This window comes from Rosa chinensis, chromosome 6 (assembly GCF_002994745.2).
Source record: "Rosa chinensis cultivar Old Blush chromosome 6, RchiOBHm-V2, whole genome shotgun sequence".
NCBI classification, from domain to species: domain Eukaryota; kingdom Viridiplantae; phylum Streptophyta; class Magnoliopsida; order Rosales; family Rosaceae; genus Rosa; species Rosa chinensis.
In genome coordinates this window covers 56763984-56790924 of record NC_037093.1, presented here as the reverse complement: position 1 = coordinate 56790924, position 26941 = coordinate 56763984, and the positions used below count along the sequence as shown (strand labels likewise).

The following is a 26941-nucleotide window of genomic DNA, read 5'->3' as shown; positions in this document are numbered from 1 at the left end:
CTAAAGAACATTCTTCTTCATTTCCCCCAATTGGGTTTGCGGCCCTGTCTTTGTATAGTTGCAGTGTTTCCCACCACTTTTTGACTCTGGGTTTTCCTCGAAGTTTAGGCGCATCGTCTTTGAATTCGTTTAGTGATGCCATTGAATTGTTCATGTAAAATAGTGTAGCCTATCACCCGCTAGCGGGGACCGGAGGACCTCCATCTCCATGGTAACGCAACGACTTGCAAGTATAAAGAAATCAATGTACGTGCATTTCAGAGGTTATATACTACTCCTAATTATGAAGGGATATATGCACCATAGAATAATTTTATATAATTGCTTAGAGGTTCGTACTTTTGGCGCCAACAGCGGTTAGCCGGCCATAGTAGATATTTATTTATGGAGAAATACAAGAATAGTCCTACCCAAGTCTAAAATTTAGATGCTAAGAATTTGCGCGAGTACTTTTCTCTTCGGCTCACAGGATTCAAAGTAGATTGTATTTATATTGGCCGAAACAGAGGAAGAGGATTAAACAAGTATATAACCAAGTACGTAAAAACTAATTTCATCAGAGAACACAGAACAATGACATCTGATTCAGCGTCATTTAGAGAGGAACGGGACACATTTGGACCCATAAATGTTCCTTCAGACAAGTAACTAGCGTGCCTCTATCGCCTGCATGCACATTTTCTTTTTCATTTCTATGTTTATTGTGAAGTGAGTAGCTCATTTTAGATGTAATTTTCAGGTTATGGGGAGCGCAGACTCAAAGATCCTTGCAGAATTTCGATATAGGAGGCGAGCGTGAACGAATGCCCGAGCCTATTATTCGGGCCTTTGGCGTCCTCAAAAAATGTGCTGCCAAGGTTTGATATTTGTTCGACTGATCTTGTGGAGTGGGAAAGACAATTGTAAGGACTAGCTTACTTTGGTAAAAATTGGTGCAGGTGAACATGGAGTATGGTCTTGATCAATCTATAGGGAAAGCTATAATGGAAGCTGCCGAAGAAGTGGCTGAGGGAAAGCTAAACCAACATTTTCCACTTGTTGTTTGGCAAACTGGTAGTGGAACCCAAAGCAACATGAATGCCAATGAGGTTGGTTTGAAATCATTCATGTAACCAAACTATTTGGTCCTGTTCAACCTTCTAAATATGATGTTATTGGATTGTGGCCAGGTCATTGCAAACAGAGCAGCTGAGATACTTGGCCATAAGCGCGGGGAGAAGTTGGTGCACCCAAATGACCATGTCAACAAATCACAATCTTCTAACGACACTTTCCCAACTGTAGGGATTTTGATTTGTCTAATTTCGTAGTGGAAGTTGTGTTTTCCTCTTGCCATTTCCTTGAAAGTTGTGTGTTATTTCAAATCTCAGGTCATGCACATTGCAGCAGCAATGGAACTAAATTCAAGACTGATACCGAGTTTGAAAGTTTTACATGCTGCTTTAGATTCAAAGGTGTGATTTATTTGGTTGTCCATGAAACGCAGACTGTTATATATCTCATGTATCAAATGTTCAAAAATCTAGTTTTCTTTTTTAAACTTGTTCTTGATTCCATCTTTTCCATCATAACCAGGCTAATGAATTCAAAGACATTGTTAAAATCGGACGTACTCACACGCAAGATGCAACACCTTTGACTCTTGGGCAAGAGTTTAGCGGCTATTCTACACAAGTAAGCTTACTTTTCCTAATGTACAGGTTGATTTACCATGGAGGAATTTTTTCTTTTTTACAAGAACAGGAATATAGGATCATATACAGGTCCTAGGACAAGCTTGATATACTTTCTGGAGAGGACTTGTCAATAGCTTTTTGCTTTGGCGGCAGGTGAAGTATGGAATCGATCGAGTTTTGGGCACTCTTCCCCGAATGTATCAGGTTGTCAACTCATTTGATTGTCAGTTGGTTTCCCTGTCCGTTTGTTATTTTGTTTGGATGTTCTGGTTGATTGTTGATTTTGTTTGAGCAGCTTGCACAGGGCGGTACTGCTGTTGGGACTGGATTGAACACGAAGAAGGGGTAAGAATAGCTTTAGGAATATTGAAGTTCATCATATTCTTTTTCATTTCCTACACCTGATTCTGCATTTAATAGAGAGGCATGGTTTGTTAACTTTAAATCATAACTTTCATTGTAGTTTTTTTTAGCATTTTCATTGAGATCTTGTCTCCCATCTTACTTGTTGCTTATTTACTAGCATATAATGTGATCGGGATTTTGCAAAACTCACAGTGGTTATTTTCTGCCTGTCATCTAGATTTGATGTAAAGATAGCTGCAGCGGTAGCTGAGGAAACAAAGTTACCATTTGTTACAGCAGAAAACAAGTTTGAAGCCTTGGTTAGTACTAAGTTAATTTTGTCTTCTTCTTCTGGTTGAGGGGATATTTAACTACATGGAGTATGTACCGGTACAAATCCATGCATCGTATATGTGTATTCGTTCATCTGATATTGCAGCTCTATGTAATTTGGTTTATGCCAGGCGGCCCATGATGCTTTTGTGGAAACTAGTGGAGCCCTAAATACAGTTGGTACTTCTCTGATGAAGATTGCAAATGACATACGTTTCTTAGGAAGGTTTGTCCACCAGTTGGATCATGCATGACACCTGATTTGTGTTCCTCCCTCTCCCATGCCCTTCTTGTGTTTATGAATTTCAAATCATGGTGTTTTCATTGTACAGCGGTCCACGTTGTGGCCTTGGTGAACTTAATCTTCCTGAAAACGAGCCTGGAAGCAGCATTATGCCTGTAAAACTCTCATTTCTTACCCATCTTAGTCCAGTACTAGCTTTTTGTATAGATATTGGTCCTACTAAACTTGTCATTTTGACTTATTGGTTCTTGTTCTGTTTCAGGGAAAGGTTAATCCTACCCAGTGTGAGGCTCTCACAATGGTCTGTGCTCAGGTAAAGTGTCTCTAGTTCTGTTTCAAGAAGATAATATGAAATTTTCTGAAGTCATAGAAGTTTTTGGTATGAGAAATTGGTATTGTTTTCTTATGTATGCAGGTTATCGGTAATCATGTGGCCATTACAGTTGGCGGATCAAATGGTCACTTTGAACTTAACGTATTCAAACCGATGATGGCTAGTAATCTTCTACATGTACGTTCGGTTGTATATTGTGACGAATTTTTCTTGGAAATTGAAATGTTGTTCTTAAGTCAAGTTCAGATAAAAAAACTGTAGACTCTTGCCATGTGATAATGCTTTGCTAAGAAACTCACTTGATCCAAATTCATGCACATGTTCACTGAGCTTATGTTGCTGACTCTTTACTGACAGTCTCTAAGGTTACTGGCTGATGCATCTGTCTCATTTGAAAAGAACTGCGTGAAAGGAATTCAAGCCAACAAGGAAAGAATTTCGAAGCTACTTTATGAGGTCAGTTTATTCTTGGCGAAGACTCCTCAACTGTATAGTATGTAAATATTAGATCCCATAGGCTATAGCTAATTGAATTTATGCTCTTTCTTTGTGGAAATCATGGCGTTGCAGTCGCTAATGCTGGTGACCTCCTTGAATCCTGTAAGTTTCTACTCAGCATTTGTGTCTATACGTTCATAATGTACCTTTGAATATTTTTGTTTTACTATTTAGACACATATTCCTGTTTCTGTTGCAGAAAATTGGTTATGACAATGCCGCAGCGGTTGCAAAGAAAGCCCACAAGGAGGGATCAACTTTGAAGGTATATATGAATCAAGGTGCCTCGAGTCCTTTGAATCTTTGGATAGTTTAAATATCGAAACCTAGCAAGTAACAACAATGTAACACTCCTGCAGGAAGCTGCAATGAAACTTGCTGTGCTAACTAGTGAAGAATTTGATAGTCTTGTGGTGCCTGAGAAGATGATTGGTCCATCTGATTAACTGACTTGTTATCATGATCTGCTGGGGAGTAAGTGGTGCCACCGCACCCGGCTCCCCCTCCTAACGCTTCCAAATTTTCCGGCCAAGCTGTGTACATATATACCTACAAACCACTTTGATTAAAGTTTTTTTTTTTTTAAAGGACCACTTTGATGTAACAATTTTTTTTGATACAAAACTGATGTAACAATTACAAGGCTTATTGCTGGCCCTGAGTCGTATACATGTTTCTATCTACCCTTCTGATGTAGGTAATTAACTAATTATGCATATACAACACTTGATTTTTGATGTTTTAAGTTATTGTTTTTCCTTCAAAGCTGTTTTTTATTTCTTTTTGTATCTATGTGACTCTTGTGTTAACTTTTAAATATCTTGAATAAAGTTTGTGTACAAAATTAATATGAAAATTATAGCAATTTTAGTTTTTCTAAGCTTCTACGTACTAATTATAACTCATTTTTCATTGTAAAGATCATAATCCATAATTTAGGGTAAAATGAACTTTTGCTATCCCACTAGGCCACTACTACACTGTTACTCTATTTTCTCCGACTTTTTACTAGCTAGGTTAAAGGGTCTTCACCTATATGATCCACTTTCACGAACTGATAATGATATGTAAGTATCAAAAAAATATAAAAAAAACTGATAATGGTATGTAATTATGTATCAGGACAAAAAAGTAATATATAGACTGTCCCTATTGCCTAATGTGTGCTTCATTTCTCTTTTTCTTTTCAAACAAGTTGCTGGCAGCTGGAAGTTCGCCATCATACAATGCACCTTTCCCCCCTGTTCCATTTCTGAGACAGGTTAAGTGAACAAGGAGTCAAGGGCCTACGGATGCCAATATTTCCCATCTCTTTCATGACTGTGAACCTTCCCAACTTTTGTCAAATTAAACTTTTTAATTAGAAACTCCATAATCACCAATTAAAATCTTTAACTCGTCCAAATTTGATGCCAATTTCTTAGACAAGAAACTTTAAAAAAAATAATTAAAAAAAAAAAAATTGGACCATTTCTGAATTTATACCTGTCATTTTTACGCATGAGTCATGCTAATTTTCTATTTATCGTTTTAATTTGATCGCATGGTCAAACGGACTGAACAAGAAAGTTTTGAAAAAAAAAAAGAGTTGAAAATCTCAATTGGGTCATTCGCACGTGTTAAGGACCTTTGTATTCTCTCGTTCGTTCATCGACTGCGTGCGTCGCCTTCGTTGTTTAGTCACACACTGACTACGCTTTTTGGCTCCACTTTACTCATCCCACTCCTCCTCCTCCTCCTCCTCCTTCTTCTCCGTTTCTGAAATGGGTTACAAGCTTTGAAGCTCTGCTAGTGATCTTTCACCCTTCACTTTCTCCAATCAAGCTTCAAGCCGGGTAATAATAGCTAAAGTTTCTATCTTTCTTGGTCATATTCAACTCCTTTGCTTACGAATTAAGTATAGATTTGTTCAAACTTGAGCATTGTGAAATTTACACCCACAGCAAACTAAAGATCCTTGCTTTTTTTTTTTTTTTTTTTTGAAAGTTTTGAACTTTGATGAAATGAAATGCTAGATTTCATCTGCAACAATAGTAGTTGGATATTAATGATTTGAGTGCAAATTTGTTTGTCACTTAAGCATTGTCAAAATCACACCAACAGGAAATTATAGATCTTTGCTCCTTTCGGAAAACTTAAAGTTGTGATGAAATGAAACCCAATTGGGTCATGTCAGTTTGACCAACTCAATCATTTGTTGTTGTTGTTTGTGATTCATTAAGGTTTGGGACAGTAGCTGCATAATGGAGTCATGTGATTGTGTTGAACCACAATGGCCCCCTGATGAGCTTCTGGTGAAGTATCAGTACATCTCTGATGTGTTTATTGCGTTGGCGTATTTCTCAATTCCATTGGAGCTCATATACTTTGTGCAGAAATCCGCTTTCTTCCCATATAGATGGGTGCTTATGCAGTTTGGTGCTTTCATTGTGCTTTGTGGCGCAACCCATTTCATAAACGTGTGGACATTCTCTATGCACACCAAAACTGTTGCCATTGTGATGACTATTGCAAAGGTCTCTTGTGCTGTTGTATCGTGTGCAACAGCGCTGATGCTTGTTCACATTATTCCGGATTTGTTGTCTGTCAAGACCCGGGAGCTCTTTCTCAAGAACAGGGCCGAAGAGCTTGACAGGGAGATGGGCCTTATTCTAACTCAAGAAGAAACAGGAAGGCATGTTAGAATGCTGACACATGAAATTAGAAGCACACTTGACAGACACACTATACTGAAAACCACTCTTGTTGAGCTGGGAAGGACTTTAGGCCTTGAGGAATGCGCTTTGTGGATGCCATGCAGGAGTGGTATGAACCTTCAACTTTCTCATACTCTCAACTATGAAGCACATATTGGGTCTACCGTGCCATTTAGCCTTCCTATAGTTAGTGAAGTTTTCAAGAGCTCTCGAGCAATGCGTATACCATATACCTGCCCCTTGGTCCGGATCAGACCACTCGTGGCAAGATATGTGCAACCTGAGGTTGTTGCTTTGCGTGTACCGCTGTTGAATCTTTCAAATTTCCAAATCAATGACTGGCCTGATGTCTCTGCGAAAAGCTATGCCATCATGGTTCTGATTCTACCAACAGATAGCACTAGAAAGTGGCGAGACCATGAACTTGAACTGGTTGATGTTGTTGCAGATCAGGTATTTTTATTGTTCACCTGTTTCCTTTTCACCAGTTGCCTTAATGTCATAATATTTACCCTTTTGGCTCAGTCCCTAGTTACTTCTTTTGTTTAAACCATCAATTGATAGGATATCTATTAATACAGGTCGCTGTTGCTCTTTCACACGCTGCTATTCTTGAAGAGTCTATGCGAGCCAGTGATCAGCTCGTAGAGCAGAATGGTGCTTTAGATTTGGCCCGGAGAGAGGCAGAACTGGCAATCCATGCTCGCAACGACTTCCTTGCTGTCCTGAACCATGAAATGAGGACACCAATGCATGCAATTATTGCATTGTCTTCACTTCTTTTAGAAACAGAACTAACACTAGAACATAGGGTTATGATAGAATCGATACTAAAGAGTAGCAACCTTTTGGAAACTCTTATTAATGATGTTCTAGATCTTTCTAGACTTGAAGATGGCAGCCTAGACTTGGACATTGGAAAGTTTAACCTCCATGGAGTTTTCAGAGAGGTAAGTTTTCCGGATTCTGGCTTCAGTATATACTTCCCAAAAATTCCATTAATGAGCACTTACACTAGGCATGTCTCTAAACTGTAGGCAATCGATTTGATAAAGCCTATTGCAACTGTGAAGAAGTTATCTATGACTTTAATTCTGGCCCCAGATGTGCCTGTGTGTGCTGTTGGAGATGAGAACCGGCTTATGCAAACTATTTTAAATGTTGCTGGTAATGCTGTCAAGTTTACAAAGGAGGGTTATATTTCAGTTATAGCATCTATAGCAAAACCAGATTCTTCAAGAGATTGGCGACCGCCTGAATTTTATCCCGCGTCAAGTGACGGCCATTTTTACCTTCGAGTTCAGGTCAGTGCATTCAATTTTTGTACAGTACTGCATCCTACCTCTTTGCATTTTGAGACTGGGGTTCTCTTAGTCTTCTGTATTCTATGGACAATTGCATTTTTGTGGTTGCAGGGTGTAGTCGTTTTAGCTCAACAATCATGTATTGTGACCCAGTGGTATCTCGAAATCTAAAGGGAATAAGCCACCACATTAGCTGCATGGTGCTCCCTAATAGTATTTTCTTTTTACTTCTGTGACTTGTTTGTTAATATATTCCTATTGCCTCAGATTAAAGATTCTGGCAGTGGTATTCTTCCACAAGATATTCCTCATATATTCACCAAATTTGCTCAGCCCAGAAATGGATCCAATCGAGTAAATGATGGTGCAGGACTTGGACTTGCCATTTGCAAACGGTAACATTCGAACTGTCTTCACTTTTCTCAATTTCCACAAGTCACTGTAGTCTATACCTACTATTTAGTGCTTGGAACTAATGTTGGAGCTATGAAGTTGGGCTGTAGCCTCTGGTATGTTGCCTGTGTATTAACATTATAGTCTCACTTTTTGTATTGACTGGATTAGGTTTGTGAATACCATGGGAGGTCATATTTGGATCGAGAGTGAGGGCATTGACAAGGGGACTCTTGTTGTATTCATCGTCAAACTTGGGATATGCGACAATTGTGGTAATGCAACAATAGCACATCAAAAAGTACCCAAAGGGGAGGCAAATCATGGAAGTGCAGATCTCATTGGATACAAACCAGCTTTTAGTTACGGTTTAGCTTCAACAAATCCGCGTTATCAAAGAAGTCTTTGACTGCAAATGTCTTTGGCTCCAATAACTGTAAATGTTGTGCTAAAAAGAGAAATTTCGTAGAGTATGGAATGTAGATTTAGAATTTAGTTTATGGTAGAAGAAATTTGTGGTTTATATGATTGATCATTTGCCTGAGTTCATCTATGCAACTGGAGTTAAAAAAAACTCCAAATATTAGGCCCTTGTTCGTTATTTCCGTAGGAGTTTCAAAACTGCATCAAAAGCTAGGCCAGTTTCACTTTCAAAACAAGTGTTCCCTTGGAGAGCGCATATACTCATCGTTTTTATCTCTTTTTAGCAAACAACTGTTAAGCATGTTCTGGACAACACCCAACCTTTATGCTCTTCTCAAAATCAGATTGCCATGATAATTTCTTCAAGGTAAGGGGTTTGTCATAAAAAAGGGTAAGTTTTGAAAATTTGTACACCTGAATTAAATCACAAGAGAATTGGAGTTTCAAATTTAGAAAACTGATAATACAGAAGATCGAGATCAAGTGCAAAAACCAATAAATAGATAGCAAAACATACGAAACTTCATACATAGTACAAAGATCCTGAAACTTCTTTCAACTACAAAGCAAAGTAATTTAGTCCAAAACAAACAAAGATACTGGTTCTTTAAAACTAGCCTATCAAAACAACTTGAAACACATGGACCATCAACAGCCATCCATCTATCAGTTATCTTCATAGGACTCACTTCTTAGATTTCTTAGATGCCCTGCAAGCAAGTATATGAGATTGTTAAGTATAACTAAATAAAAACAAATCTAGTAAACCTAAATAAACATGATTTGTAGACATAATGTTCTCAAAGAGTGAACTTACTGTGTTGAGTCAGCTGGTGGAGCTCTCTCTCCAGGTCCCTAAACACATTAGAGAATAAGCACCGTAAGAACATAAACTCTTTATCATTATAATTCAGAACAGACCGTAATTGTCAGTTTACTGTATTAGTACTTCAGTAGAATAAAGTTTGTTCAGCCTAGCAAAGTAGGGAACACTGAACCGGACAAATGCAAAAGTATCTGATTGATTATTCCAACAATACCTGAGCCAAACGTTCTTCCCTCCTAGCATTTTTCCTCTCCCTGCTAGCCTTGTTCTTGGCACGCTTAGCTTCAAACTGGTCAGACAAAGTCTTCTCTCTTGCCTTCTCGGCCTTAGACTTGTGGATGCTCTCCATGAGCACTCTCTTGTTCTTGAAAACATTACCCTTAACCTTCATGTACATATCATGGTACATGTGCTTGTCAATCTTCTTTGCCTCCCGGTACTTGCGAAGCAAGCGCCTGAGGACACGCATCCTGCGCATCCAGAGGATTTTGGTTGGCAGCCTTGCCTCCCTGGTACCCTTACGCTTACCTAAAATATTCAGAAACCACATATAAAATGTCACACACTGCAGCTCCAAGTAACAGCAGCAATGCAAAGAACAAAACTTCTCAGCCCAACGACTACAACAATGTCTAAATCTCATATGTAATCAATAATACCATATCCAGAGTGACGGCCCTTTCTCTTGGCCTCCTTCATACGACGTGCACGGGAGCGCGAGTGAATCTTGGTGGGCTTCCTGATGATGAACCCATCCTTGACCAACTTCCTTATGTTTTGGCCTGCAATTTGACAATCCACACCATCATTAAGCAAGCAACACCAGCAAAGACATCCAACATATTTCATTATAAACATCCCATTTATGTGGTAAATAATTCAGAGGTAACATTAATATATACTGCAACGCTTACTAATTTGACAGCCTCAAAAGAAGTTTTACCGTAAAAATAGATAAGCACAGTTCGGTATTAAAACATAGATAACCACAGCTCATAGAATCCAACCAAATCAAGTTTTACTCCAGATCCCAACCCTAACCACAACAAGACAGCCTGAGATGCTAAACAATCTACAGCACAATACTCAAACCGCAGCCTTACTTTATCTATATCTCATCGATATATCAACATCAATACCGAATAGTTCACAGAATCAAACAGATCCTGAAGAAGAACAGATGAAAATGAAAGCAGACTAAAGAGAATCGAAGAAAGAGAGGGGGAGAGCTTACGAGAGTTGGCCATGGAGATGTCGCTGACTTCATTGGGGTCAAGCCAGACCTTTCCCTGACCACACTTGAGGACGCTGGCGGCGAGCCGCTTCTGGAGCTTGAGCGAAACCATGTCTCTTACCTCCTCACTTTTCTTCAGAGCAGCTGCAGCTATAGCAGAGAGGCTAGGCTTGTGTGGAAGAGACGCTCTTATATACCACTTGCGTTTGTGGTTTATTATACCTAGGGTTTTGATTTTGGGTCTTGCAACTCTCGGCCCATGAAACAATCTATTGGATCTGGTGTTTTTATTAGCCCAATACCAGGCCCAATTGACTTAGTTTGGTCCGGTTGAAAAGTCTAATATTATTTCTTTTTCTCTTAATTTGGCCTGCCTTCCTCGTGTTATTTTGACCCAGTGTATATGGTGCGACTATTAGCATTTGCGTTGCATATCACGTCCAAATTTTCTAGTTGATTCCAATCTTGGAGGCCAAGTTTACTTGCGGCCTAAGTTTAGTTCTATGTCAATCTATGATTCTATGTATGTAATACTTGCATCATAATATATAAGGACGCAGTCAAGACTGTAGCTTTAAGGGGTCGAGATATAGAATACCAAAAAAAAAAATTAACAATTTCAAATTAATTGACAGCATTATGTATTAATTAAAGGACAAAACTTGGCTGACCAACACCAATGAGGACATGACATATGTTTAATTTTATGTTATTTTAGCAGGATAGTGGTACCCACAAGACTGTGGTGATGACGTTGGGTAGAGAGAGAAGAGAGAGGCAGCGTTTTGGTATAGGAAGATAAAGTGAAATTGGACACATGTCGTGTCCTTACTGGTTTTGGGCAGCCAAGGCTGACCATGGCTGGTCAGCCAAGTATCTTCCTTAATTAAAACCGAATTCATTATTTGTGCATAATTTTGAACTCTATAATCGTCTGTTGTAAAATTTCATTTAATATTATTTCCATATACATGACTATATTTAAAACTTAAATGTATGGAAAATATGACAATTCTTAGGTTCACCCCTAAAAGTGAATAAACATATTCACCCATATTGTCGATTAACATATTTTTACTTAATAAATTTATAATTCAACAGTCCATATTTTAAATTAGTTTTTAAAGTTCATTTTTATTAAAAATCAATCGAACCAGAAATCGTTTAATTATCTAATTTGGTTATAACAACACTTACTACTATTATGATGAACCGTCCATGTATTTCATAGAAATGAATAACTAAAAGGTCTTCAATTTGATTGATTTTTTGCAGAGCTAATTTTTGTGTTACGTTATACAACATGAATGGTTGGATTAGAAATTATGTGTTAATCACAAGAGATAGTGAATATGCTCATTTACCCAAAGGAGTGAACATATGAATTATCCTGGAAAATAAATAGTTAATAAAGCAGATAAAATTTTACAAAAGCTATAATTAATTTGTTCTGATGATGATATGGCAAGAGGCAATGAGGAAGGAAATTGTATAGTCCAAAATCAACCTAGTTGTAACATGTCGCGATATTATTGGAAAACGGGGCCAAACCTGTACAATTATAATCATATAATAACACAATATAACTAACATGTTTTCAAAAACTATGGGAGTGTTAGGGCAGCGTTTGGCAAATGGTAGAGATAACCCATTGTGAGGGTCCTTTTAGAATTAAGCAATGAGTAGGTCAAAATCAACCGAATAATTTAATTAATGGGAAGAGTTTGTATGTGATTTAAATCATATAAAAAAAAAATGAGGCTTGACAGTATGAAGCATGTTGTGGAAGTTAGAAACAAACTGCAGTGAGAGAATTGGAGGGTTTTTGGATTTGGAGTTTCTGGAAAATTGGTTTGTAGGAAGATTTGGGAAAATGGCTGAACGTTGGACTTATGCTTGAAGGCTTGATTGCTATAGGTGTTTCTAAGTTTTTTGGATTTTGCTCTATGATCTGTTTATTATTGCAGGAGTTCCCCTTTTTATAAGCTCCATTAGAGGATTTTAGTTTCTAGCTAGGTAAAAGGAAAATGAAAGGAGGTTCCTTCCTAAATTCAATTAAGAAAGGACCAGATTACTCGAATGACAATCACAATTGTTGGCACCGAGGCTTTGAAGTTGGACGTTGCTTGCTGCAATGGACTAAGGCTGCGGTGGTGCAAGAGTTGCAGGTATCGAAATTTTCATATTGTTAGGTTATAGCAGCCTAGGATGTCAACCATGCAGCTGGCATCAAAACAGGTTTTAAGTAGTTTTAAATCACTGTGTCAAGAGTCAAGACTAAAGGTGTTATTACATCATTTATAGATTGTTGCAGCTCTGATTTTGTCGTCCCAGGTACAAGTTTACTTCTGCATGGCCTCTAGGCTACCAACAGAGCATAGGGTATTAGAGAGATCAGTCCCCAGGAATTATTGTTTTTTTCATCATGAAATGAAAGACTAGTCCATCTGTTTAGGCAGCAAATCCATGCTTTCCTGGCCTTGATACTTAAACTGGCATTACTAGCATTACTCTGTTTAAGCCTCCACAGATGCTAGCTAGCCATTCACCATTTATTAATTCTCTTCTCATCCAAGAATTAAGAATTTAACAAAAATCTAAGTTCCTCCCTACAATGAGAGTAGCGAATGGGTGACATCTGTATGCCTCCGAAAAAAATAAGTAAAATTGGTCTCTTTATTGCGTAAGGAATCTAAGTGAGAAGCCTTTCCTCACTTTACCAGATTATCGATCTGTTGTGCAAAACAGCTGTCTCTCTCTGTTTTTGCCTGTGTCGAATCTAATGCCATATTTCCTCTTGGATCTACCCACCAGCGCATCTGAATTCATTTCTACGGCACTTCATGAGCATTCCGAACTACACATCAGTCACTAACCAATGGACTCTTTTCTGGTGAGGAGCTAGCTTCTTTTTTTTTATTGCACTATTTCAATTGTTAGATCCCATGTCCTGATTGGTAATCGAAATTAGGTTTTCTTTTTTGATTGGGTTCTGCAAGTAGAGAAAGCCACATAACTATCTTCTAATCTAGTTTTTTTGTATTTTTTGGGTATTTGGTGTCTGATGCTTATTTTATTGAGATTTAGTTGTGCTGCTCATATGGCTTTTTTTTTTTCCTATTGAGAATAGTGCTACTCATATGTTTTTAATGAAAACGATTGTTTAATGGACTAGGTGCTTTATAAGATTTAACTTGTACGAGTTCAGGTCTTTAGGATATGGAACAGAAAGCTGCAATAGCGTATGATCTAGCTGCAACAGAAACTGAAATATGCCAAGTCCTCCAATCATCACTTTGGTTTTACTTTCATTATTTCAGTTCTTGGAGGACTTGGCAATATATATCTTTTGTTTAGCATTTTACTAAATTGCAATTGATGCTTATTTTGCAGTCAGTAATATAGAAGAAATAACTTCAGGAAACGACGAACAAGAGAAGATCATTTGCTTGTTCATTTTCACCATAAGCAATCTAAAAAATGTCTGATCCTTACCCTCCTTGTGATGGCGGAGAACTTGGATGCCCCAGTCTAAGTTTGAACGCTCTCTCTCTCTCTCTCTCTCTCTCTCTGAATACTATTTCTCATATTTTAAAACTATTGTTTGATTTCTCACAGGATACAAATATTCATGGCCTGAGTTAGTTGGTAAACCTGGGAAATTAGCTAAACAAATAATAGAGAAGGACAACCACTTTGTTACAGTCTTGATCCTAAAACCAGGCGATTCAATAACTGGAGACCGTTGTTGCAACCGTGTGTATTTTTGGGTGGATGACCATGGCAATGTTACAAGCTACTATCCACCCAGAATAGGGTAACGAGGAACCTTGTGATATGCTCCCTAAAGAATAATGTTGTATACCTTGTGATCGATCATTTGTGAGCCCAACCTTATTTAAAATAAATTCCCAATAAATTAGAAATATATGTTACCCTTTGATAATAAGAAATACAATATTTTTCAAATGAGATTGAATGTGAAATACAGTTTTCTAGTTGTCCTTTTAAGTCAAGATTCCTCTACCATGTCTCCAATATTTTTCTCCTCCAATTTTTGATTGTATGGCACCAACGATTTTCGAGTTGTTGTTTTAATTAGGTATAATCTTGGATATTATTTACGTAAATAAAAAACTAAACTGAAATTGGTGTGCTAAACATAAGATTTCTATTTACTGGTGTGAAACAGATCTTAACACAACATTTCGTTTCTAATCTGTTCCTAAAGGAGTAAATCATGTCACCAGACAGAATTACATAATATTTTTGTGTGCAACAGTAAGGGCAATGGTGCCAACCTCGGAAGCCCTGCCATTAGCGTCTAAATTGTCATGACCGCCAGCTTCCTTTGGTTCACTTCATCGCATTGCTCATCTAGCACAGAAGTATAGAAATATGGATTGAGGAAGCTGTTTTAACAATTTAAGGTTTCACCAATAGAAATATGGATTTCCGGATACAAACAACATTTCCGTTCACAGACAACGATATGGTGAACCGTAGTATTTCTATCATGAAGTCTTCGACGACCTCAATCGCCGGCATCATTATGGAAAGGACAATATAGCTAGGATTTTCAGAGGAGAAGAGAGACACACTGACTAGCACTACTATTTTCTCTTGAAAAGGCTAGGATTGAGGTGCTTCATTAATATATAGATACGGGGTCTGTGGGTATTAGTTTCGTATATCCGTACGCAATTCTACTGCGCAAGCCTGTTGGCTTGTTTACTTCATCTGAGACACTGAAATTGAGTTGCAGAAGGATCGAGTTTTAATTTGATACAAACATGTAACCACATGCTTCAATTTTAATTTGTTACAAACTTGTAACCACATGCTTCAATTTATCATTGATAGATTCAAAACCACATGTATATATTAATTAATTTGTCTCATATCTTCCATGTTATGGATATGAGGATATCCATCTTCTATTCAGATTAGGTTTTATACGCGCGCGCGCACACACACTTCTATATCTTTATATTTAGGTTTCCTCCATATCTACATGCATTGTGTCTCAAGTCAATACTACAAATGAATCACAGGGTGCGGCCCGGCCGATTCTCATCATACAACTTAACTCTTCAGGCTAGCAAGCCTCCAGTAGCTTTGTAAGTTGAACAGAGATTTAAGTACTGCCACTGTGTCCAGTGATCGATTTCATATATTGCCGACGTCTAGGGTTTGAAAAGATTTTGTTTCACTCTTTTTTTCGGAAACAAAGAAGAGCAGATAGCCGTGTCTTCACACAAAAAGGACAGAGGCAAACATGTCTTTCACAGTTTTTGAGAAGGATAAGCAGGAAGTCAATCCTCTCAAAGAATTAAATGAGGTATATATAATTTCTTCATTGTAACTATTCTATAATCATGACAATTTATTTATTGTAGTTTGCAAAATATTATACATCGAAATTATCTGCATATTAAGTTTTACTCCTTACAGACACTTCGCAGGCTTCAGAATCAGAAGCATAAGCTTGAGAAGAAGGTCTGTGCAAATTATTGGAAGGCTCAACGATTAAACGCAGCTGTAGAGAGTAAGAAGGCTCTACATATTAATAAAGTATATAATCAATACGGTAAAACCCCTATCGACGTACGAATGTGTGTGTGTGTAGGTTATCTATGCATACCTATCACTTTTTGGATTGATTAATTTTATATGCCTTGAAGATGTAATTTGAAAATATGATTCATACAGTGTTGAGAGAATGTACAGAGAAGAAGGGACGCTTACAGAAGAAAATCGACAAGCTTATAAATTTCAGCTTTTTCATTGAGAATCAGGTATGTAGATGTAAATGTACAAAATTATTGTTTCAAATTCGAAACAGTGATGAAATTCATTTAAGAGTATAGCCGATTTTCAATATTTTTTTCCTTTATTATTTTAGATTACTTTACTGGAAGGACATACTGATATTGGGAAAACACCTGTTTCAACAAAAGAATCTGCAATGAAATCTAAGGACATGGAAATGACAATGTAAGTTGAATTTGATATGCATTCCATTAATTTTCAAGGGACTCGAGGGTAATAGTATATCATTTGCTCTGCTTAAGTAAATGAATTAGTGCCTCCTAACTTTGGCCTTAATTTTGTATAGGAACAATGATGAATTGAGGGAAATGATAGATGAGATCAATAAGGACATTGAATACATGCAATTGAAATCCTCAGAAAAATTAAGGAGGCGTTGTCGGCACACATTGAACAAACCATTTGTTTCAATGAAGAATAATCTCTGCAAGTTATTTCAAGGTGATAAATCAGTTATGATATCATGGAGTAAGCCTGGCAATGGTGCTTTTAGATTGAATGTTGATGGATCCAAGTCTAATGGTGGTTTGATTGGTGCGGGGGGAGTGCTTAGAGACGGTTCTCCAGTTAGGAGTGTTACAGGCTGAGGCTTGGGGAATTGAGTGATTAAGAATATTGTTGTGGAGTCTGACTCTACTGTTTTGGTCAGTATCCTCCAAAGAAATGACTTTATCCTTCACCCTCTTGGTACTCTGTTCAGGAATTGCAGGCATTTAGTGGATTATTTTGATGATTGTCAACTCAAACATATGGTGGTGGCTGAATTGCTTGCTAAGGAGAGTCTCAATCACTCTAATGGACAGACCTCCTGCTTTGGTGACTGAGGAGTTATTAGCTAGATGATATTGCTGTTGCAAGGCCTAGGAAAATTTGAATTGGCCAGGTTGGCTAGGTAGTGTTCTTTGTTCCTTCTTTGAGTTTTTGGGCGTTCTGCCTCTACTGTACCAAAAAAACAAAGGGTGATAAATCAGTTAGTGAAGGTACTAATAATCAGACAACAAATGAAGGCCCGAGTCGCACAACTCAACCAACAAACTAACAAAGGCATTTTAGGGTGTCACTCGGTGCAAATGCAACCACTTGGTTTTTTTTTTTTTTGGGTCGTAAAATATACTTTTTTTTTCACTAATTTCAAGAGAATGTAACAGATGTTATTATAGGATCTGAACATTCTTGAGCAAATTGACCGGTACTACTTGCTTTTGCTCAATCGAAAGAAGAAGAAGAAGAAGAAATTACTTGCTTTCTCTCGATGAAAAAATGGGCCTTAAAGCCCACAACTGACAAAGCGCCCAAACAATAGCCCGGTGAATTTCATTTCTTCCAGACTTCCTCTTTCACCTCCGCCTTTTAAAACTCCTGAAAGCTTTGAATGCACCTCTACATTCCTATTCCTATATCTTTCGATACAAACCAAGAGCAGCTACTCCTCCATCTTCACTAATCGAAAACCAGATTCCCAAGCTACATATTGCTTCTTTTCACAAATCTCTGTTGTTGTACACTCATCATTTTTTGCCTTCCTCCTTAAGGGTCTCACCAAGTCAAAATATCAAAGATCATAACAGATGACTTTCTTGGCGACCCAATGTGTCGTCGCCTCAATCCCAGCATACCCAGTTTGTAATCATCAGCCCAAACCTCCTGGGTGCCTCTCCCAGAGAATCCAATCGAAATCGGACAGAATCCCAGTTGTTAAAACCCAACAGTCGAGCTTTCCAACTAGTCAGGAATCGAGAAGAGAGTGAGTTTCCCTACCTGCCGTTTTCAAAAAAAAAAAACACCTGGTGTGTATTCCGTGGAACTCACTGTGTTCAATTGTCCTACCTACAGGTCTGAGTGTGAGTGCTTCAATCTGTACAAGGAGCTAGTTCCTTACAGGCAAGCTTGGTCTTGGCAGAAGGGCATTGTCAAGGAGAAAAAGGCTCTGATTGAGAGGAACGAGGACTGCCCGGACTCGCTGTTCGTTCTTCAGCATCCTCCTGTTTATACAATGGGCACCGGTAGCTCAGAAAAGTTCCTCAATTTTGACCTCAACGATGCTCCATTTGATGTTCACCGGACCGAACGCGGCGGCGAGGTTACATATCATGGCCCTGGTCAGGTAGTGATGTCAACTAATTGCTAGTCAGGATCACGGTTAGTTCCTGTTGGATGCAATTTGTGTAGCTAACTCTTGATGCATGTTTGTGGCAGTGTAGATAGTAATGTACCCCATTATAAATCTCCGGAACCACAAAATGGATCTTCATTGGTACCTCAGGTCACTTGAGGAGGTGATCATTCGCGCTCTTTCAAAGACATTTTCGATCAAGGCATCTCGACTTGAGGGCTTAACTGGTGTTTGGCATGGTATGCTTTTCTTTACTTTTGTTATATTAGCATCATTTGTAATTGCTAAATGGAAATCAGACCAGAAATATAAATTTTATGTTAACTTTTCTTCAGGAAACCAGAAACTGGCAGCCATTGGTATACGAGTGTCTCAGTGGATAGCTTATCACGGTTTGGCACTGAACGTAACCACAGATTTAACTCCTTTTCGTTGGATAGTACCGTGTGGTTTACAAAACTATCAGGTCGGAAGCATTAGAGGGTTGTTAGGGGAGTTTGAGTCATTTGACGATAGTAGTAGAAAACAGCTACCAGATCCTGATGATGGCCAGCTACTTAATATTGCTTGTAAATCTTTGATCAATGAGTTTTCAGAAGTATTTCAGGTTGGAATCAATTATGAAACCATCTCGAGGTTAGAGTTTTTAGAAAGTGAACCTGTAAAGTCTCTAAAAGAGGAAGTAATTTAGTTGTGGGATTCAGGTCAACATTTCTAATTGCTGGTGTGAAACAGATCTTAACACTCTTGAACATTTTCATTTCCAATCTGTTCCTAGAGGAGTAGGTCATGTCACCAAACAAAATTGCGTAATAGTTTTGTGAGCAACAACAGTAAGGGCAATGGTGCCAACCTCAGAAACCCTGCCATTAGCGTCCAAATTGTCACGATCGCCAGTTTCATTTTGGTTCACCTCAGCCTGTTGCTTTTCTAGCACAGTAAGTATAGAACACTTGTTTCGCATTGAATGTTTCAAATGCGACAAAAGTGAGCAGCAAAGATAACATCACTTTTCCGTCCTTTTTATCTCTTGGAAACTAGATTGCATTGTCAACCAGTGAGGTTTGGAACCCTTTTGAGCAAGTTTGAGTTACTGAGCTGTTTTCAAAAGAATTTAGGTGTATCATCATGTAGTATGTGTATTTTGAGATTAGTCGAATTGAAGTGGAGTCTGTAATTTTACATATTTAAACTTTTTTAATTAAGTAACATTTTGATGATTGATTACAGGATAAGCACTAATAATGAATGTGAAAGTATGAATGTGTGATACTATTGATATCCAGTTTCTTTTGTCCGTTGTTGCTTGCATGTCTTGATTGACAGACAAGATTTGATTGTGAATTTGTGATGTCCTCTTATTTCATTCTCCTTCTGTTTAATTTGATGTTTGGACTTTGAAGGTCTTTGTTTAAAATAACTTGCGTGAAGTTTGCCTTAAAATATTGGTAGATGTGTTATCTGCTTCTAATTTCTGCTGTTTTTGCGAGTGAATTTTATAAAGCTAGGTTGTCTTAGTGTCTTATATACTCTCTAAATGGATGTTGATGTAGTTGAGGCCGCTGCTTTTGGGCTCAGTCAATCAGACTCATAGTCCTTTGCCTGATATGAGTTATTACTATTACTTTTATTTCTACTTCTTGCTAATTTGCATATCCTTAAACTTCTCAAGCGCTGCATATCATTCCAGATTTTTATGCAGTCTGAAGCAAGCATACTTACCCAGATTCATATAGATGTGCAGTGTTGCTCTCTACTTTTGATGTTCCTTCTCTGTTAAACTTTTGTTTTTCATGTGAGAGGTGGAGATTGTGAACACCAGATGCTTATTATGCTCTTGATACCACTTTTCATAACACCTATTTATAGATGTCAGTATTTTATGCTTTGGAAACATTTGGATTAAGATTATTAATCATTATGATTCGGGCACCACGATGAAACTAACCTGCTTTCTTTTATTCTAGTTTCTTATACAATGTTAATCTGTTTGTGTGATGGTAGGCTTTAAAATATAATGTTTCGGCGGTGTCTATTAAGTTTATATATAGATAGGCAGGAGATGATGCCAATCTTCCCATATGCAGGTAGTAGGATGACTCAGAACTTTTAAGTTACCTTTTTTCCTTTTATGGGTCATAATAGTGACCTCTGGAGCGTCACAGACTGTATGGTATTGGTTTGGTTATGGGATTCTCAATGTGGATTAGTTGGCCTAATCAACAATGTAAAATGTATTAAATGGCCTCTCAAGGTGCATAATATTCCTCCAACTGCCCAAGCAACTACTTCCAAGTTTCAATGCATGAATGATGCTGGCTAGGATCATATTTTGCGCTGCAGTCCTTTTGGCAACACTCGCTGTGATTCTTCTGGCTTTGGTTTCTCCAGTACCCGAAAGAAAGCCGTTACAGCCTTGGCTGGACCTTTCCTTGTACATCCAGCAGCCACACATTGCAAGCTCCAATGCGCATCAATCGGTGGCACAATCAGACCCCGGGGCATTCATCTTCCACCGCAAGCTCACGGAGGGACCCGAGAACACCTCTCGGGTAGTCGGAAAAGCCCAAGGTTTCATTATCCCTATGGAAGACTTTGCACAATCAGCATTCAATATTATCTACTTAACCTTTCACACGCCTGAGTATTCCGGCAGCCTTAGCGTTCAGGCCAAGCATGTTTCCCGCAAAGACACAGAAGAGCTCACTGTGATGGGTGGAACAGGATCATTTGCTTTTGCTCGGGGACTGGCTGTCTTTGCTCAGACGGATCAGCAATCGTCGGGTGTCGAATCCACTTATCATGTAAAGCTGCAGCTTAGATTTCCCAATCAGTCTCGGACTACGGTAGGCTGATGAACCTGTTTTGATTGAATTTATTGCTTATATGAATCGGCCTATAGATAATTAGATGTCGACTTGGAGCTAATTGCGATAAGCCCTTCTGATTATTGATATATTGAAGCCATCTATCGGATTTGTAGCAATCGAAATTCTTACAGGTTTAAAATAAGAGAAGCAAGCTGTTGATGATAGTAAGGATTATTTACATGTTTTGGAGTTTATTTGTATCCGACATTTATCGAGAAAGAATAGGTACACTTTGCTAGGTTAGATCATGCTATTGATCTTTCTGTAGATGTGGCTCTTGGGTTCTCACAAGATGTCCTCTACGATGATATGTGTAATTCTACTATAAGCGCTCGAGGTGCAAGTATTACGTCCCTCTCGATGCAACAAACTTTAATAATAATAATGTGATCGTAGCTATGAGTCTCCTAACTTGACTGGATTTCAATCCCCTTATTCAAAAAAGAAATAAGAGAAGCAAGCAGGAGTTCAAATTTGTTTACTAATTCACAACTAAAGATTCAAGAGGGTACTTTCAAAAACAAAAACATTGTAAAGAGTCAGTTGGGTCTAAACCCAGTCCGGCATAAATTTATAACCCAGTCCAAATCTGCATGTAGAAGAATTGTCGTAGCAGAAGGCCCAATTACAAGAGAAAAGGCTGCTCCATGATTACCTCACGCGTTTCGTTTACGTCAGCATAATCTATGGAGTTACGATATAGACCGGTAGTACGATAAACGTACAAGTTTGAATAATGGGCTAAAAAATAAGTACAAGTTTATAAAGGTGAGAATCTACCGGCGCCCACAAATTCAAACAATGGAATCTGGTAAAGCGTCCAAAACCAGTAGCGCTGCTGGGAATGGGAATGGGATTCCCACGTCCCAACAAAGCCACCCGGAATCATGCAACTTGCAAATTCTGCATCATCATTCATCGCCATGTTAAAAAGCGTTTTTGTCTTTGTTAATAATGTTTCGTTTTTTTTTTTGGGTCGAAAATTGTTAATGATAAATGCAAAGATTTTGTTAATGAATTTTTCCTATCCTGCAAAGGCGAATCGGTATAATTTCATCAATAATTGGAGTTGGATAAAACAGCTCCCACAAGTCGGTTTAATTGGATTTAGGTTGCCCTTTTTTTCAATCTGATTAACTAGTGCTCTTTGGATTTTATCGAGTAATTGTTAATTTCTTGTTGGTGATGCTAGTAAAGACAGAGTACTGTTGGCAATCGATTCAAGCCGCTTTTTTGTAGAACAATTCTTTAACAGGATCATATAAGAAACTAAAATGGAAACTGAAAAAATTCAAACTTCTGATTTAAAATACATGAAAATTAGCATTTTGATACAGTTCTTACAACTAAGACCGAGATACAAATTAAACAAGAATCAATGAACAAACTCATCAATTCGACCATCATCAATCAAAGGAAGATGTGACAGAAGCAGGAACATTGTCATTCTCATCATCAAAGCTCCACAGATCGCCAACCATGCTTTCCTGCTGCGCAGGATTTACAGGGGCTGTGGACTGCCCATCCAGATAGGGAATCTGATAGAACTTCATGTAGTTCTCAAACGCCAGTAGCTCCTCAGAAAGCTTCTGCACTTCATTCTCCTCAGCGGCCACAATCGCATTACTTTGTGTTGATTCCTCTTTCTCTTTCCCCACCAACCCTGTAGAGGAGTAAGTCCCCTCTGAACCAGACCCAGAATTCTCTTCTCCAGAAACAACAATTGGGTCAGTATTAACTACCACCGAGTTAAAACCATTTGAACCATTTGAATTTGAGGGAAATGCTGCACTCTGGTTCAGATCATAACCAAAACCCATATCAAAGCCTTTTGGGATATGATTGTCATTGAAATTACCTGTATTGGGTTGAAATGGATGAGGATTGGAATTTTTCAGATAAGTCTGATGGGGGTGGTACTCTTGGTCATCTTCATTGGGAAAATTAACCTTGGCTTTCTTGCCACGGATTTTGCGAGCCTCCCTGTCATAAGCTCTGGCTGCTTCTTCAGCGGTGTTGAAGGTACCGAGCCAGACTCGGACTCCTTTTCTGGGGTCGCGAATCTCAGCGGCCCATTTGCCCCATGGGCGCTGCCTGATGCCTCTGTAGAGGTTCTTCCTCTGCCTCTTGGCGGGCTTCTGTTCTTCCAGACCCCCTGTTTGTGTAAAATCCCTCACTCAGAATGTACGTAATCGAAATTTTTCATCTTTTAACGGGATACATATATGACAAAGAAGAGCATATATACCTGAAAAGGGTTGGGATGTTTTGCTCGGACGCGAGTCCTTGTGAGTAGGTGCGGTGAGATCTAAGTTGAAGAAATTGTCGGGATTGAGCTTCGCGAAGGACGAGTTGGGCCATATCTCAGAGCCGGAGACACGGCTGCGGTTGCGAGGGATGAATTCAGCGATTATAGCACCGCCACACATTCTTGTGCTTCAAGAGACTTGGATTTGTGAGAGGTTTTGTTGAAATGAGAGGGGGAATTAAATAATGGGAGGAGATGTTTAAGAGGGAAAGGGTTTTAGGGCGATGGAGAAATGAAGAGGGAGGAGGGGGCTTTTGTACGAGGAGAATTGACACTGCTTGTATGGATATGTCATAACGTGGAAGTTTCGTTTAGTTGGTATTTATAACATTCTTACCATATTGGTTAGCCTTTATCGTCACCATAAATATTATTGGATCTTGCGTGGCTGCCAAGGATGTCTAAGGCATAGGATGGACTGCACTATAAAATAAGCAAGTGGCCTTTCACTTTGTCATACAGCTCCAAGTGACAGCTGGTCCCTCACAAGAATGGTAAATGGTAAATGCTTGCATCACCTTTTTTTTTTTTTTTTTTGAGAATGTAAATGCTTGCATCATCGAAATTTGTAAACTTGGGAGAAAGTCTTCAATGGGACGATAAAAATGCGGCTTGTCCATAAAGATGAACTTTTATTTTCTCTAAACTAATGCATTACGGATTGTGATTAGACCGTTTGTATAATAAAGAGGCTTGACTGCTTGACCGCCCTATGAAAAGTTGTCTGAACGTGTAAATCATTCATGTGAGACGCTGAGTGATAATCAATATGACATGGCAAAAAAGTATAGTTTACAAGTGACAGCATTTTTGTAACTTACAGATTGCGATAATAAACTGCAAGAATGCAAATAGCAAGAACATAAAGAAAGAAATTACAAACAACTTATAAAAAAAATTGCAAACAGAAAAAACTTAAAAGGCGAGAGCAACACTTAACTTTCGAGATTTTTAAGGTAGAATTAAAATTTAACTCATGAAAGCTAAGCACAACACTCTCAGATTTAGTTAAAATCAACATGTGCATTGTCAAATGGTGATTTGATGAGCCGACAATATGCCAACACAATCTAAATTGCTACACAAGTCAAGAGATTAAGGAATTAAGAACACTTGAAAACCCGGCACTCAGGTAGTAAAGCACATCGTACTTGAGTAGACAAGCGTTACTGTACTCGCTGCAAGTGGAATTATAAAATAGCCACTGGGGATTAATATACACCTTAATCTGGTTCACCAATGTTTACTAAGTTCTCAAAAAAGTTGGTAGATGCTTTAAGTAATACTGATACTACTAGTTGTTTTGAACCCAGTATATTAAGCACATTGTATGATTACGTGGTTGGCATAATCCATGTTGGTTGACTCGTAATCAAAGAGGTGGGATTGAACTGATCAACAGCAAAAGTACGCTGGCAGCTAGCTTCATATTGACTGTCAATTTTTGTAACATGCTTCGGCATTACCATCTTCCCAAGTCCAAACTGCTACAGTTAGAAATGTTTACTCTCATAATGGTAGAAAACACGTGTTGCAACTTGCAAGTCAATTAGGTTTTGAGAATACTAGCTGGCATCCAAATGTCTTCTCATGATTGGATTCAAATACTTCTTGCTGAAAATTTTGGATAGATTTAAATGAACCGTGTAATTTAAAAATTTAAAAGATAAACTAAAATAAGATTGAACTAATCGTTTATTTGTAAATTCTTATTTGATATTAAAGTCCCAACAAATTAAAGCACAAATATTGGCACTGCAACATTAGTGATTGAAACCAGGAAAATTCACGATCGAAAAGAAAATGTATGAAAGTGGATTTGGTTGGAAATGGGAGAGTCGATGAAGTTCATCTATTGGCTAAAAAGAAAAAGGAAAATATATTATTTTGTTATGTTTATTTTTTAGTTAAATTTTTAATAGTGAAGTGATATTAATTTATGAAAAGGGCTAAGATATTTTAAGTTAGATAGTGCACAGCACTGGTGGTTGTGGGGCTCTTCTTTTGGTCCCATCGGCTGGTGTGATGGTAGTTGTGTCTATGACGACGGCGGCGGCGGCGGCAATATTGTGGAGGAAGAAGGTTGCTCACCTAAGGTTTGGCACGGTTAGGCTCTTTGGACCTTGGTGTGGGCTTGGTGATTTTGGACTCACAAAATTGTTAGGTTTTTACTTTTTCATTTTATTTTTGGGTCTTCATCGATGATGGGCCTATTCTTTTTCCTTCTTTTGAGTAAGGAATATCGACAAGAAACTAAAACATGTTCAAGTAAATCTAGAATATGTGTCTGGCCCAAACTCGAGGTTATTTACTCTAGTTGAAATAGGGTTTATATTACAGATATTCTCGGAGAATCTTATGAGATATCCAATCAATGTACGATTATGTTTCCATGTACAACTCTATCTCTATGCTTGTAATCCTCTATATAAAGAGGCCCCTATTATCAATGAAAGTACGACTCAATTTTCTCCCAATTCAGTTTTCCTTAAACACGTTATCAGCACAAAGCCCTAACCCTGAAACAAATAGCCAAACCCTGATTCAAGAAACTAAAAACCTTGAATCCGAATGCAAAACCTTGAAACCTTTTCTGCCTCCACCTCACACCTTGAAGAACTCGATTCCAGGAGTCCAGAACCGGCAGCAGCACCCCAAGAACCGGCCGAAAACCTACCGAACCGACCACCGAAAGCTCCATACAACTCACAGCAAATATTTCACCGATTCACCATCTTCCGGACCTCCAATTTCCACCAAATTTTGGTAGCAGAAGCCCGTTGATCTGAAGTTTCAGGAATCGGAACAAAAAGTCCAAGAACCGGCCTAAAAAGACTGAACCGGCCACCTGAGCAGCTGCACCTTGAACCGGTAGAAAAGAAAGAAGAAGAAAAGAAGAAAAGAAGAAGAAAGGAAGGCCCAGCCCAAAAGCAAAAGTCACAAGCCAAGAAGCCCACTAACCCAAGCCTAGAAGCCCGCTGACATCAGCCCTAGGACCCGCGCCACGTCAGCATTGCCACATCAGCAACATACCCACTGCCACGTCAGCATCAGTGCCACGTCAACCCTCCGGTCAACGACTTTTCCTGCCATTTTCAGGAGACTTTTTCCAGTCAAATTTTCCGGCAACCTATTTCGAGGTATTTTTTTACTAAACGTTCCCCTTTTTTTAGAGTTTTGTAATTCAATTTCTCTTCTTTTTCGGGGACTTGTAACATCCCTTCTTCTACCCCCCCCCCCCCTTTCTTCATCATAGGGGAGACCTAATTAAGCCGAATTATGGGGATTCGTGCTCATCCAAGCTTGGAGCTTGTTGAGATCTCCAAACTTAGAGTTTGTAGAGAATTTATGATCGACTACTTACGTCATTGTTTCGATCTAATCCAATACCTCTTGGAATTGAATTTCTTGGAAGCAATTACGCTCAGAAATTAGTCAGAAATTCCTAATTTCTTGGGACCAACTACGCTAAGAAATTTTATATGTTTTTGTGGTAGCTTTTTACGCTCCGA

General features: G+C 38.5%; 7 protein-coding genes and 1 non-coding gene across 9 annotated transcripts; 5 read left to right on the top strand and 3 right to left on the bottom strand.

Annotated features, from left to right (window-relative positions):
• Positions 1–479: 479 nt before the first annotated feature.
• On the top strand, positions 480–4150 carry LOC112173242 (fumarate hydratase 1, mitochondrial). Its single transcript, XM_024310833.2, has 17 exons — positions 480–644; positions 740–857; positions 939–1088; positions 1170–1280; positions 1371–1454; positions 1576–1674; positions 1830–1880; positions 1972–2021; positions 2260–2341; positions 2486–2580; positions 2687–2753; positions 2861–2911; positions 3014–3109; positions 3290–3388; positions 3503–3532; positions 3630–3695; positions 3790–4150. Exons 1-17 carry the CDS (start codon positions 574–576, stop codon positions 3874–3876), a joined length of 1407 nt encoding a protein of 468 aa, XP_024166601.1. The 5' UTR covers positions 480–573; the 3' UTR covers positions 3877–4150.
• A 736-nt stretch (positions 4151–4886) lies between these two features.
• On the bottom strand, positions 4887–4992 carry LOC112174959. The gene has a single exon (XR_002926268.1). It is a non-coding gene; the product is annotated as a U6 spliceosomal RNA (small nuclear RNA).
• Positions 4993–5092: 100 nt separating this feature from the next.
• LOC112170452 (probable ethylene response sensor 1) lies at positions 5093–8370 on the top strand. Of its 2 annotated transcripts, XM_024307747.2 has the most exons (6): positions 5095–5265; positions 5653–6579; positions 6708–7076; positions 7164–7430; positions 7698–7825; positions 7995–8370. In XM_024307747.2, exons 2-6 carry the CDS (start codon positions 5674–5676, stop codon positions 8230–8232), a joined length of 1908 nt encoding a protein of 635 aa, XP_024163515.1. In that variant the 5' UTR covers positions 5095–5265; positions 5653–5673; the 3' UTR covers positions 8233–8370. The 2 variants fall into 2 exon arrangements, with proteins under 2 accessions (XP_024163516.1, XP_024163515.1); XM_024307748.2 differs by lacking the exons at positions 7698–7825; positions 7995–8370 and adding an exon at positions 7542–7691 and having other exon boundaries at positions 5093–5265.
• Positions 8371–8725: 355 nt separating this feature from the next.
• LOC112170453 (60S ribosomal protein L19-3) lies at positions 8726–10480 on the bottom strand. The gene is made up of 5 exons (XM_024307749.2): positions 10307–10480; positions 9732–9854; positions 9287–9600; positions 9064–9101; positions 8726–8956 (listed from the first exon to the last, which is right to left on the bottom strand). The coding sequence occupies exons 1-5, from the start codon at positions 10416–10418 to the stop codon at positions 8932–8934; spliced, it is 612 nt and encodes a 203-aa protein (XP_024163517.1). The 5' UTR covers positions 10419–10480; the 3' UTR covers positions 8726–8931.
• A 5753-nt stretch (positions 10481–16233) lies between these two features.
• On the top strand, positions 16234–16918 carry LOC121049874. The gene is made up of 2 exons (XM_040508178.1): positions 16234–16303; positions 16425–16918. The coding sequence occupies exons 1-2, from the start codon at positions 16275–16277 to the stop codon at positions 16723–16725; spliced, it is 330 nt and encodes a 109-aa protein (XP_040364112.1). The 5' UTR covers positions 16234–16274; the 3' UTR covers positions 16726–16918.
• Positions 16919–17465: 547 nt separating this feature from the next.
• Positions 17466–19881, top strand: LOC112169173 (octanoyltransferase LIP2p2, chloroplastic). The gene is made up of 4 exons (XM_024306158.2): positions 17466–17882; positions 17972–18242; positions 18340–18490; positions 18587–19881. Exons 1-4 carry the CDS (start codon positions 17707–17709, stop codon positions 18940–18942), a joined length of 954 nt encoding a protein of 317 aa, XP_024161926.1. The 5' UTR covers positions 17466–17706; the 3' UTR covers positions 18943–19881.
• Positions 19882–20030: 149 nt separating this feature from the next.
• On the top strand, positions 20031–21289 carry LOC112169174 (dirigent protein 1). The gene has a single exon (XM_024306160.2). The coding sequence runs from the start codon at positions 20561–20563 to the stop codon at positions 21104–21106; it is 546 nt and encodes a 181-aa protein (XP_024161928.1). The 5' UTR covers positions 20031–20560; the 3' UTR covers positions 21107–21289.
• Positions 21290–22396: 1107 nt separating this feature from the next.
• Positions 22397–23736, bottom strand: LOC112174428 (ethylene-responsive transcription factor ERF071). Its single transcript, XM_024312199.2, has 2 exons — positions 23370–23736; positions 22397–23276 (listed from the first exon to the last, which is right to left on the bottom strand). Exons 1-2 carry the CDS (start codon positions 23548–23550, stop codon positions 22528–22530), a joined length of 930 nt encoding a protein of 309 aa, XP_024167967.1. The 5' UTR covers positions 23551–23736; the 3' UTR covers positions 22397–22527.
• Positions 23737–26941: the final 3205 nt, after the last annotated feature.